This window comes from Mobula birostris, chromosome 14, assembly GCF_030028105.1.
Source record: "Mobula birostris isolate sMobBir1 chromosome 14, sMobBir1.hap1, whole genome shotgun sequence".
Classification (NCBI taxonomy): Eukaryota; Metazoa; Chordata; class Chondrichthyes; order Myliobatiformes; family Myliobatidae; genus Mobula; species Mobula birostris.
This window is the reverse complement of record NC_092383.1, coordinates 93220292-93234235: the sequence shown is the minus strand read 5'-3', so window position 1 is coordinate 93234235 and position 13944 is coordinate 93220292. Positions and strand designations below refer to the sequence as shown.

Below are 13944 nucleotides of genomic sequence, written 5' to 3'. Positions count from 1 at the left end.
ACAACTAAGAAGACTGATGAAAAGAGGGCACTGTGAGTGCTGTCTACATGGGCTTTAGTAAGACATTTGTTAAGGCCAGGTTTGTCCAGAAGGCAAAAGACTCATAGAATCCAAGGGAAGTTGGCTAATTGGATACAAAATTAGCTTAATTATAGTAGATGAGAGGGTCGGTTGAAGGATGCTTGTGCAGAGTATTGGTGAGGCTGCACCTGGAATATTGTATGTAGCTCTAGTCACCAAACTGATTCTTGGGATGGCAGGATTGTTGTATGAGGATGGGTTGGTTCAACTTGCAGAGGAGATGAAGTATAACTTAAATGATAATCAACTGTGTCTTGCCAACAGGGGTTTGCACAAAACCATAAACCTCACAAGCAAAAGGTCAAAAATATCATTACACTAGAATTTATAGCCTTCAGAACATAATACATTTCTTAATTATATTTATTTTATATTGTACTTTTATGTATACAAAATACAGCAAGTTTGTCACAATATGCATAAAATATTAATTTCATCCGCCTTATAGGAGTGTGCTTGAATTTTAACGCCTGACAGCCTGCTGTTTATTATACAGACCATGGAACCATTTACAGCACTTACTTTGATTCAATTAAATCTCTAACATGCAAGTGAAGAAAGATCTTGTTATAGGGTTCTATTTGACATCCTCATTTGCAGAATTTGACAAGAGACCATTGTTTACTACAGATAACATATGATACTTTCTTTTATTTTACAGATTATGTACAGGCCAACAACGGGCCCTTCCAGCCCAACAAGTCCATGTCATCCAAATACACCCATGTGGCCTATTAACCTGTACATCTTTGGAATGTGGGAGGAAACGGAAGCATGCCAAGGAAACCCATGCATTCACAGGGACAACATACAAACTGCTTACAGACATCAATGGGAAATGACATAAAAAGGCAAATGTACGAGACATTCACAGCTGCTTCATCATTTCCATTGCTACTATTTAAAGAGTACTCCCTACGGCAGCCTCGAGATGGCAGCAATACAGGTGGCGATAAAGTGCAGGGGACTGGGGTATACAACATTCTCCCTTGTGTCCATGCACTCATCATCTCATCCGATCCAAACAACTCCCATATCACAAGCAGTCCCGAACTACAAAGTATAGACTAATCAACAGTTGGTAATCCTAGAATGTGGCTTAGAATTGATCTGAACAAAGAGGTTGCAGGTTGGATTTAAATTCACTGCTTGAAAGAGCAGTGGATGAGCTGACAAGGAGAGATAAACCTATGGGCCAAGAGCAGGTAAGAAAAATTCATCCAACATCAATACTTGGTTGACATAGACACAAATCCCCACGCCTTTACTTCCTGAGAAAACTAAAGAAATCTGGCCTGTCCCCTAAAACCCTCACTAATTTTTATAGATGCACTGTAGAAAGCATTCTTCTAGGGTGCATCACAATCTGGTATGGAAGTTGTCCATGTCCAAGACCGAAAGAAGCTGCAGAAGATCGCGAACACGGCGCAGCACATCACACAAACCAATCTTCCGTCCTTGGACTCACTTTACACCACACGCTGTCAGAGCAGTGCTGCCAGGATAATCAAGGACACGACCCACCCAGCCAACACACTTTTTGTCCCTCTTCCCTCCGGGAGAAGGCTCAGGAGCTTGAAGACTTGTATGGCCAGATTTGGGAACAGCTTCTTTCCAACTGCGATAAGACTGCTGAACGGATCCTGACCCAGATCTGGGCCGTACCCTCCAAATATTCAGAGCTGCCTCTCATTTTTTTTTTGCACTACCTTACTTCCCATTTTTCTATTTTCTATTTATGATTTATTAAAAATTTAAATTATATTTACCATCGATTTGTAATCCAGGGAGCGGGAAGCGCAGAATCAAATATCGCTGTGATGATGTATGTTCTAGTATCAATTGGTTGGCAACAATAAAGTATAAATCCTCCTTCTCCTTAAATTTCTTAGCCTTAGGACCCACACCAGCTGGTTTAGGAACAGTTGTTATTCTTCAACCATTAGGCTCTTAAAGCAGTATGGATAACTTCACTCATCATAACTCTGAACCGATTTCACAATCTATGGTCTCACTTTCAAGGATTCTACAATTCATGTTCTCAGTATTTGTTTTTTATTTACTTATTCATAATTATTATTTATTTTTGTACTTCAAAGTACATTTATTATCAAAGTATGTATATGTTATACAACCATGACATTCATCTCCTTACAGAGAACCACAAAACAAAGAACCCATAAAAAGTGACCGACAAACATCCAAAGTGCAGCAAGAAATAAATGTAAGCAAAAGCCATTTAGAATGAAAGTGAACCCTCAGACACGAAGACTGCAGCAGCCAGTGCAGGACACAGCCTCAGTGCAACACAGAATGGAATAAAAGTCTTTGTTTGTCTTCTTTGCACACTAGTTGCTTATCAGTCTTTGTGTGTAGTTTCTAATTGATTCTATTGTATTTCTTTGCCCTACTGTGAATGCCTGCAAGAAAATGAACCTTAGGTTTGTATATGGTGACTTTGATAATAAATTTCATTTAAACTTTTTCTAATCTTATAAACCTGATCGCCTACTTGATACCTAATGACTGCACTACTGCTGGCAATAGATTTCATATTGATGGGACCGATAAACAGGTCGTTTGCCCTTTTGTAAAATGTGATACCACAGATTCCACTGAACTTGTAATGTTATTTGCAAATGCTGTCAACTCACTGTGGTCAGACGAGTCCTATAGTGCATGTTGTACATAAATGAGAGCCAATATGGAATGCAGTGTGTAGTAATGCTCCCAAAGACATCCGATTTGCTAGATTAGACCTCTCTCATTTTAAATGTTAGAGGCCAGAAGTAGTATATCAGAATGATATAGCAGAGTAAGTTATTAATGCTGCATGCTTGAGTAGTAGGATAAAGGCTCATGGCCAGAGTTTGGCTCCTAGACCAAATACTCAAATAGCTTTCATTCTTCTACATTTATCTGGTTCCTCCAGTATCACTTGAAAATAAATTAATTTTTCATTTTACATCTTGCTATTCAGATTAGGTCAAGAGAGCCAGCAAGGCATATAAAACAATTTGACATTAGCCACGGCCTCAAAGCTCTCTCATCCCATCACAAACATAATATTATTAAAATTATTCACTAGGTATGGTACACTCACTCAAAGCCCAATGATCATAAATCCACTTTCCCCGGGGGTTTCCAATTCCTTCACAAAACGCAAGCGTCTTTGGAAAATCCAATATTTATTGCCAATTTTCAATTCCTCTTGAATATAGAGTCCTTCCCTGAAGAATATTAATGAGCCAAAATATTTATATAATAATCCGATAACTTCACTTGCATTCCTCCAAGCAGACCACAACCTTGCCGTAGGGTTTTGAGGTCACCCATGACCAAGAATGGTCCACCGCCCCTCCAGGTTCAGTGATTCAGTTCAGGGCTAACAACCCCAACTGGCTAAACAAAACTGTTATGGAAACAGCAATGAAGAACCTTCCTACATCTGTGTGCGACAGTATTCCAAGTCTCAACCTGGGACTTGCATGACTGACAGTAGTGAAAACTCAGCTACTGGCACAATGAAGGAAGCCCTGAACACTGCCAGAGATGGAGGACCTTCACTGCTGCCCTAAACACCAGTAGCGACAGGTAGGTCACCTACTTTATTGATAACAACTAGGTAAAGAAAAAGCATAAAATTTATGAATACATTAATAGCTTTTGCTACTGAGTATAATATTTTAAACACACATTTAAATTGTTGAAAGCTACAAGAATCTATGAACACCAACAATGAATGTTGGTTATTATCCCTCAAATGACAGTTTTTTAAAACTAATTTTTCCTTAATACAGTATAGTGGTCGTCACTAATTGAACTTAGCCATCTCACAGTGTTTTTTTTTTAAATACATTAAGGTGATTCTGGAAGTGATGATATATTGAGCATCTTCACAAGTTAATTGCAGTAGAAGTACTTATTAAGGGCCATACATTTTGCTAAATGTTGAGATACATTGCAAGTGTGTGCTACAGTTATAGTTTCAATGCTTATCCAGTGTTGAAACATTCACTTGTAAGGCTTAGAATTTCATTGGCCTGAGGGCTGGCCAACTTTATACCAGATACTTAAACTCGTATCAGAAGAGAACCAAAGACAAAACAAAATGTGTCTGATAAATATTATAACAGGAATATGTCCTGTAATTTCCAGGACAACAAAAAAAACAATACACTTGCCAGTTTGCCTGGGTCAAATTAACTAAGAGTGGTGCAAGGAGAAAAATGTTGGCAGCTTTCAACGTCAACCTGCTTATCTTCAATTTCTAGACAATTGTTGACTTTGTCCATTTAATCCTTTGTACCCACTGTTAGCACTTCCTGTCTCAGGGACCAGGACCAGGACCAGTTTATTAGTAGTCTTGAAAATAAATGTTATTCATTCTGGGGCTTGTCTTCCTTCAAATTTAAGTAACTGAAAAACAACTTGAACAATCTAAGTCTCACATTAGTGCCTTTTGAGCAAATTTACATGCAGCACAGTTGCAGGAAAGCAACATCGATCTTCAAGGGCCCCCAATATCCAGGTCATGCTCTTTTCTCACTGCTGCCATCAAGGTGGTGGTACAGGAGCCTCAGGACCCACACTATCAGGTTTAGAAACTGCAGTTAACAAGCAGGATAGACAAAGGGGAAATCGCTTGATGTTGTGTACGTGGATTTTCAGAAGGTTTTAACAAGGTGCCATACATGTTAAGAGCCCACGGTATTACAGGAAAGTTACTAGCATGGATAAAGTAGTGGATACTTGACAGGAGGCTAACAATGGGAACAAAGGGAGCCTCTTCTGGTTGGCTGCCTGTGACTAGTGTTGTCCAATAGGGGTCTGTGTTGGGACCACTTCTTTTTACATTATATGTCAATGGTTTGGATGACAGAAGTGATGGCTTTGTTGCAAAGTTTGAAGATAATATGAAGATAGGTGGAGGGACAGGTAGTTTTTAAGGAAGTAGAAAGGCTACCAATGGAATTACACAGATTAGGAGAATAGGCAAAGAAGTGGCAGTTGGAATACAGTGTCAGGAAGTGTATGGTCACACATTTTAGTAGAAGAAATAAAAGGGTAGACTATTTTCTAAATCGAGAGAAAAAACAAGAATTGGAGGCACAAAAGGACTTGAGAGTCCTTGTGCAGGATTCCCTAAAGGTTAACTTGCAGGTTGAGTCTCTGGTAAGGAAGGCAAATGCGATGTTAGCACTCATTCCAAGACAACAAGAATATAAAAGCAGGGATGTAATGACGTTGCTTTATAAAGCACTGGTGAGGCCTCACTTGGAGTATTGTGAGCAATTTTGGGCCCCTTATCTTAGAAAGGATGTGCAGACACTGGACAGGGTTCAAAGGAGGTTCATAAAAATGATTCCAGGATTGAACGGCATGTTATATAAAGAGTGTTTGATGGCTCTGGGCTGGTATTCACTAGAATTCATAATAATGAGGGGTGACCTAATTGATACCTATCGAATAGTGAAAGGCCTTGATAGAGTGAATGTGGAGAGGATGTTTCCAATGGTGGGAGAATCCAGGATCAGAGGACACAGCCTCAGAATAGAGGGGCATCCTTTTAGACCAGAGATGAGGAGGAACTTCTTTAGCCAGAAAGTGGTGAATCTGTGGAATTCGTTGCCACAGGCAGCTGTGGAGGAAGTCTTTACAAATATTTAAGGCAAAGGTTGATAGATTCTTGATTGGTCAAGGCATGAAGGGATACGGGGAGAGGGCAGGAGATTGTGGCTGAGAGGAATAATGGATCAACCATGATAAATTGAAGGAACATACTTGATGGGCCTACGAATGGCCTAATTCTGCTCCTATATCTTATGGTTTTGTGGTCTTATTACCCCTCAACCTTCAGGTTCTTGAACCAGAGGGATAACTTCACTCAATTCCACTTGCCCCATCACTGAACTGTTCCCACAACCTATGGACTCATTTTCAAGGACTCATATCAAGAATATGAGATTTATTGCTTACTTATTTATTATTATTTGTTTTGTCCTCTTTTTGTATTTGCACATGATTTTTATTGCTTTATTTCTTCATTTTTTATTTGCAGTTTGTTATCTTTTGCATATTGGTTGTTTGTCCATATTGTGTGCGGTCTTTCGTTGATTTAATTGTGTTTCTTTGTATTTACTGTGAATGCCTGCAAGTAAATGAATCTCAAGGTAGTACAAGGAACACATTTATGTATTTTAATAACAAATTTACTTATAACTTTTAAAATGCCAGTGTTTGTCATTCATCCTTAATTACCCTTGAACTGAGGAGCAGTTTAAAAAAAAATAAACCCAGCTCATTAGTGGATCTACAGTCATATACAAACCATATCAAGTACAGACAGCAGAGTTTCTTCCTTCAATCATTTTGCTACGTTAGTGAAACCAGTGCTACATTGGGACCACTATGCGGTGACACTTGCAAGCTGCCACCAAGCATCTTCGGATGCGTTGTTGTTAACACAAATGACACATTTCCTTATATGCTTTGATGTACATGTGATAAATAAATAAATCTAATCTTATGGGTTTTTAAAACTACCTTCTGGTTACCAAGATCAACCTCTAATTCCCAGCTGCCCTAATGGTCCAGATCACTCACTCCAGGTCCAGTAAACTATGCACTTCACTACTGTACCAGACATACAGTATTCACATTTTTACCATTTATTCAGCATTTCTTTATAAATGCTTTTCAAACAGACCATTGATTCAGAGATAACCAGTCCACATGGTATCGCAGCAGTTAGCACAACGCTATTACAGCTCAGGGGGCTCTGGGGTTCAGAGTTCAATTCCAGCACCCTCTGTAAGGAGTCTCTGTACGTCCTCCCCGTGGAATGTGCCAGTTTCCTCCAGGTCCTCAGATTTCCTCCTCCAGTCTGAAGTCAAACCAGATAGGACAATTGGTCATTGTAAGTTGTCCCATGGTTAGGATAGGTTTAATCAGGTTTGTCAGATGTTGCTAAAGCGGAGTACTGAAAGGGCCCACTCCGCACTGTATCACTAAACAAATAAATGAAAACTAAACAAAAGATTCTGCAGATGCGGAAATCTTGAGCAACACACACACAAAATGCTGGAGAAACTCAGCTGGTCAGACAGTATCTACAGAGGGGAATAAACAGTCACGGTTTCAGGCAGAGATTTCTGGGTTCTCCTCCATTTTCTCTTCTTCGCCCTTCCTTTCCAATCCTAATGAAGGGTCTCAGCCTAAAGCGTCAACTGTTTATTCCTCTCCATAGATGCAGCCTGACCTGCTGAGTTCCTCCAATATTTTGTGTATGTGATCCAAAACTGTTTTATAAAAGTTAATAAATGTTTCCAATAGCTATTAATAAGCACTCTTATCAGATAATAGCTGAAGTGGTCATTATGGAAGCTTTAGCATTCAAGTGAGATAATATTTTGATAAATGGTACTAACTGACCATTTAACATCAGTACTGATTGGAATGATTATATAAATGCGTAAAGCCAGTTGATTACTAATAACCAGAAAGGATTAGGATATCATAATGTTGCAATAAAGCGGTGCTACATTTTTTATGCTACATTGATGAAATCATCAGTTCCAGTTTCAGTGGCAGATAACCAATAAAAGAATAGATCAAATCTACTTTCTCATTGATGTGAAATTGTCAGTTTAGTAGTTTTTTTTGAAAAAAGCACAAGCACTGAACTCTGACAACCTGCCTTTAAGATAACATTGACTTAATAAATGCAATTCACAACATACATGACTTTTTGCACTTTTTAAAGTTGGTAACTATACAAAATGACTATATTCATTTTTCATTAAACCAAATGTAGTTGCGTGAATTAAACCAAAGAGTGTATTCTAATCAGGATTATGAACAATAATATTTCAGAAAAAAGCACCCCTAACCTCAGCAACTGTAACAGTAACAATTATCTCATTCAACCAAGGGGAGCTTCAAACTTTCACAAGTTTCACTAACATAACTGGAATCCAATATCACAGTAGATTTCTCACAAAGAATATTTACTAACTGGCTGTTAAATACTCCATGAGAATTAAACATTTTATATATTAGTAAAGTACCTTTCCCATCAGCATATCTGCATTCTACAAACTAAAATATGCAGAACTCTTGCCAAACTCGAACATGCAATAGGACACATCTGGCAGACAGCTTGAGTATTACTCCAGATGTGGTGACTTGAAAACTCTGCAAATTATACAGGTACTTGTGCAAAGTTGGTTGTCCATATGCTCCTCAAAAACTAAAACTCTGTAACTTCCCAAATGGATTTCAGCTTGGGAAATGACAATACCTTCTTTTCTCAATTCAATTTACTTTTGAAAAGTGTATGTCCAAGCAAGAGTGTGTACACCACAATTAAATTCTACGCCAATGCTCATAGAATCACTGAGTAGTACAACACAGAAACTGGTCCATGCTGACCACAGCATCGTCCCTGCTAGTCTCAATTGGCCCTGCTTGGCCCATATCTCTCCAAGCCCCACCCTACATGTACCTATCCAAATGCCTCTTAAATGTTGCAATTCTACCAGCCTCAATCACATTCTCTGGTGGTTCATTCCAGATACTTACTACCCTCTGTTTGATGAAATTACTTCTTTGGTCTCTGAAATCTTTCCCATCTTATTTTCTATCTGTGTCCTCTAGTTTTGGACTCTCCAACCCTTATTAATACCCCTCCTGATTTTTATTTGGAAATATGACACAGAATAGCCGTTCGAGCCGCAATGCCAGCAACCCTAGCCCAATCACTATTTACAATGACCAATTAACCTGCCAACCTGCCAACTGGCACACCTTTGGAATGTGGGATGAAACCGGAGCACCTGGAGGAAGCCCATGTGTTCCACAGGGAGGATGTACAAATTCCTTACAGGGGACACTGGGATTGAACTCTGACTCCCCAAAATGTAATAGTATCACACTAACCAGTATGCTGTCATGGCTGTATGAGGACATACCTCCTGCTCTTCAGGGAATAGAGAGCCAACCTTTCCCTACAACTTAGGCCACCTCATTCTGGAAATGCCCTCCTCAATTGCTTCCCAGCTCGTCAATGTCTTTCTTCTAACAGGGTGACCAAAACTGTACCCAAATTTCCTAAACTGGACAACCTTGTTTTGACTCCATGTCTTGGTCAGACTGCTATCTTCCAGTTGGTGCAAAAAACAAAACTCTGCTGTGCCCACCTTGCACCAACAGCTCTCACCAGCTACCAACGGCACCCAGTCCGGGTGCATTTGGCTTTAAAGTTAACATCCTCATGTTCAAATGTCCTTTGCTCTCATTCCTCATGATTGTCGCAACCTTTTCCAACCCTACAAATTCTGTTGGGTGGTAGCATTTCTTTATCAAAGTTACCACTAACAACCGCGCCTTTCATCTACCCATGCTTCAGTCAAAGTTCAAAGTAAATTTATTAGTAAAGTGTGTATATGTCACCGTATGCTAGCTTGGGATTCATTTTCTTGTAGGCATTTACAGGAAAATAAGGAAATACTAAAGAATTAATGTTAAACTATACATAAACAAAGACTGACAAACATCCAATGTGTAAAAGATGACAAATTGTGTAAATAAAAAAAATAAACAAATAATACTGAGAACACGAGTTATAGGGTCTTTGAAGACAAGTGCATAGGTTGTGGAATCAGTTCAGTGTTGAGGCAAGTGCAATTATCCACACTGTTTCAGGAGCCTATTGGTTGTAGAGTAACAACTGTTCCTGAATCTGGTGGTGTGGGAGCTAAGGTTCCTATACAGTACCTCTGGCATGATGGTAGGATTGAGAAGACAGCATGGCTTGAATAGTGGGGCTCCTTGATGACGGGTGATGCTTTCTTGTGGCAATTCCTCTCATTAATGTGCTCAATGGTGAGGAGGACTTTGCCTGTGATGGACTGGGCAGTATCCACCACCTTCCATAGACTCTTCCATTCCTAGGTTCGAATCCCTTTTCCAGACTTCATCATCTCTCTTACCCCCTTAATGATTCTCATTAAAACTTAAGAGCTTTGGTCTAGTGATTCTTTATAAAGCCAATTTTGCTTGACAGCAATCCTCTGAACTGCCATGGGATTTTTACTACATTAAAGGCACTAAATAAATTGCTGTAAGCTTCAGTAATGTTATAGAGTTACCAATCTCAGAAGGCATTCTTTGGAACAGCTGACAATCTAACTGTTACAACATACGTTGACAGATGTTGGCATACTAGAGCTTTATAATTATTGGTAATCACGTCAAGATCAGCGCTGCACAGTTTGGCTGTACATATATACAGTACATCCATATGCCTAGATGTATACAAACACACACACACCGCTCTATTTCATGGGCAATTCTATGAATAAAACAACCTCAGGCAGCAGCAGCTCCGAAAGCCAAACGACAATTAACAGTGTAATCAGCATTTTCCCTGCCTTCAACTATATACCGAGTAAGTCTAAATAACATGGTACATTATCACACACATTTTGTCACTTGTTTCCCCAATTTAGTGCACAATGTTCTGCCGCAGAACATTCAACAGCACAATAAGCAGCATTATTTGTGCATTTTCCAAGACCCGGGCATGCCTGGGAAGGTGAACATTTATTGCTGATTTCTAGTTATCCCTAAACTGAGTACCCATTTCAGAGTTCAACATGCCAGTGAATCCAGAATCTCAAACTGCCCTGGCCAGATGAGGATGAAAGATTTCACCTTCTGAAAGGCATCCGTGAACTGGGTGAGCAATCACAGTCATTCAGTAGTTTTACCATCATCTTCGTCCAATGTTTCATTTGAGCTACAGGTTATTAACTGAATTTACTGGTATTGGAGATAAGCTTCCCTGACCAGCAAAGGCCTCAGATATTTGCTGGCCAAGAGAGCTTTTTTAAAATATATATAAATGCAATAGGGGGTTTGTGAGGCATGCTCCTGTGATGTTTAGACAAGTTATTGGATCAATAGCACTTTAATGAATCAGCACTGTGGGACAGCATTAAGTGAGGTGGCAGTGCTAATGGCCTTTCTCAGGAGTGGTTGGCTCAAAAAGTAAACAGTGAATAATTCTGTTCTTCCTATGTCTTATGTCTAATACACACACATATTTCAAAACCTTAAACCATTTGCTGTCAAAATAACCCCTTTAAAATAAACAGGTCTAATGTTACAGATATAGTATTGGAAATCTGAAGTTACAGCTGAGGGGCAAGATTCTCAGCTCTGTAAATAGAACAAGCTGCTAGAGTAGGTGGTTGAGGTAGATAACAATTGCAACATTTAAAAGAGCTCGGAGGGGTACATGGATAGGATACAAGATATTCTGCAGATGCTGGACATCCACGGTAGCACACACAAAATGCTGGAGGAACTCAACAGGTTAGGCAGCATCAATGGGGGCGAACAAACACTGGATGTTTCAAAGCAATGAAGGGTCTCCCCCGGAATATCGACTGTTTCTTCTTATCGGATGCTGCCTGACCTGCTGAGTTCCTCCAGAACAAATAAGAAAGGTTTAGAGCAGATGTTCCCACCCTGGGGTCCTCGGACCCCTCGGTTAATGGTAGGGGTCTATGGCATTAAAAAAAGTTGGGAGCCCCTGACGGGCAAACTGGATTAGCATAAATGGGCAGCTTGGCCAGCAGGAACGAGTTGGGCCGAAGGGTCTGCTGCCGTGCTGTGTAACTCTATGAAAACAGAACATGTCGGACATGGTCAGAGGGTCACGATACACAAGTGGAGACTAACAACGCTTTCTTTCGGAACAGCCACCTTTCATCAATATAACTCGTCTTCTCCGTCGCCGCCAGACCAGCTGTAGGACGCACATCGTCTGTTCTTTCTCAGGCAATTACTCAACATCGAGGATCATGTCGTTTGTTATAACGTTTGAAAATAACACGTAGCAATTTAAAACGGTAAACGTTTACAGAAAAGCACGAGCACAGATTGTGACGTGAGAAGGTACTGTCGTTAGTCCAGAACTACACACCCCAAACACAGTATCGCACCAAAAAAAATCACAAACTGCTGAAGGAACGCAACTGGTCCAGCAACATTCGTGGAGGGAAGAGGCGCGGAGCAATTACTGACGTTTCTGATCGAGTCGTAATTCCTCTCCCTCCCCACCGCAGAGTTCCTGCAGACTCTAGCATTAGCGATCTCCCACCTCCCCAAAGATTTCACTCAACTGTTGATGCGCAGGGAGCTCGGGCCAATCGTCATAAACAAAACGCAACTAGAGCGCCGAGTAGGATGCACTGACCCTCGGGGCTGAATACTTGGCCATCATCAATTGCGCACGGTCAGTTATCACTGTGTGCCGCTGTGGTGCACCTGAGTAGTTGCAATCCCCACTCGGGCAAACTACGAAAGCAAAAGAATTCACGCTCGGTACACTCCGGTACCAATGGATCCCCCCCCCCCGGGTTCACTGCGATCCCCAATGGATCCTTGCTCGAGTGCACTACACCCTGACAGGGTCAGAAGCGCAGAACCACTTGCGGTAGGGTCGGCCACGGTCATTTACACCCAAATTGCCCAGCCTCCCCGGTAGTCCGGGCACCTGTCCTGTCCCGGCGCGCTGTGACACGGACTCACTGTGGCAGCGGACGCTCGTCCCGTCCGGTCTGATGGTTTGGCCGCACAGGTCGCACCAGGTGTGCAAGGTACACGGCCCGAAGCGGTGCCCCTCGCCCTTCTCCTCCGGCACCCGCGGGTCCTCGGCCTGCTGGAAGATGGTGCGGACATCCCGCGGCCGCTGGGCGCCGACCTTCAGCCGGACCCGCCAAGCCTGCGCCCCCGCTGCTCCGGCTCCCCCTGCCCGGGCCGGTGGCGACCTGGGGCCGCAGCTGCCCGGCTTCAGGGCAGCGCAGCGGAGGATCAGCTGCTCGGCCGACAACCCCACCGATGCCCCGGGCCTGGACCGCAGGCACCCTGGTCCCTGGTGCCCGGTGAGGGGGTGGCTGAGGTGGGCGCTGAGCAGAGGCGGCGGCTGCGAGGCAGAGACCGTCGGCATTGTTGTTATTGTGGGGATGGTCACCGGGCCCCGGATCATCCAACAACCGGACCCGCTGGCGGCGACTGCCGGCCACGCGCCGCGGCTGCGGTCCTTTAAACACCCTCGCCGCGCGTGCCGCGTCCCCCGCCCCGCCCGCCCCGAGTTAGCCAATCAGCAGTCCGCGAAGCCGCCTTCCCCGCCCCACAGCCCCGGTGCCACCAATCGCGTGTGGCTCTGATCCCGCCTCCTCCCCGCCCACAACCCCGCGTCACTGTCCGGAGCTTTCGTCCTCTCTGTTAGAGGCGCTTCTTCACTTTCCTCACTCTCTTCTTCTTTGAGAAATCACTCACCCTCCTCACTGCCTCTGTACTCCACTCACTCCTACTCTCTTCCCTCTCATCACTCTACTCGCCTTCACTCTGCCCCATTGCCACAGACAGACCCTCAGTCTAATCACTCATACACTATTCACTCCGACAGACACACTCTTCTGACCCCCTTCATTCTTACAAACAGGCCCTCACCCTCCATTCCCACAAAACTCGCCCTCCCTTCCCATAAGACTCACTGTCATCCTCCTCACCCCCCCCCATTCCCGCAAAACTCACTGTCACCCTCCTCACTCCCTCCACTCCCTCAAAACTCACCCCACTCTATTCCCACAAAACTCACTGTCACCCTCCTGACCCCCTCCCTTCCCACAAAACTCACTGTCACTCTCCTCACTCCCTCCACTCCCTCAAAACTCACTCTCTCCGTTCCCACAAAACTCACCCCACTCCATTCCCACAAAACTCACTGTCGCCCTCCTGACCCTCACCCCACTCCATTCCCGCAAAACTCACTCTCACCCTCCTCACTCC

At 42.7% G+C, this 13944-nt stretch overlaps 1 protein-coding gene across 1 annotated transcript in view; it reads right to left on the bottom strand.

The window, feature by feature from the left end:
- Positions 1 to 13164, bottom strand: part of rassf5 (Ras association domain family member 5) — a 99637-nt gene extending 86473 nt beyond the window's left edge. The window contains exon 1 of the mRNA XM_072278951.1: positions 12682 to 13164. Coding sequence (XP_072135052.1) covers positions 12682 to 13138 — 457 coding nt within the window. The 5' untranslated portion in view covers positions 13139 to 13164. The remainder of the gene's footprint in view (positions 1 to 12681) is intronic.
- Between the last annotated feature and the right edge of the window lie 780 nt (positions 13165 to 13944).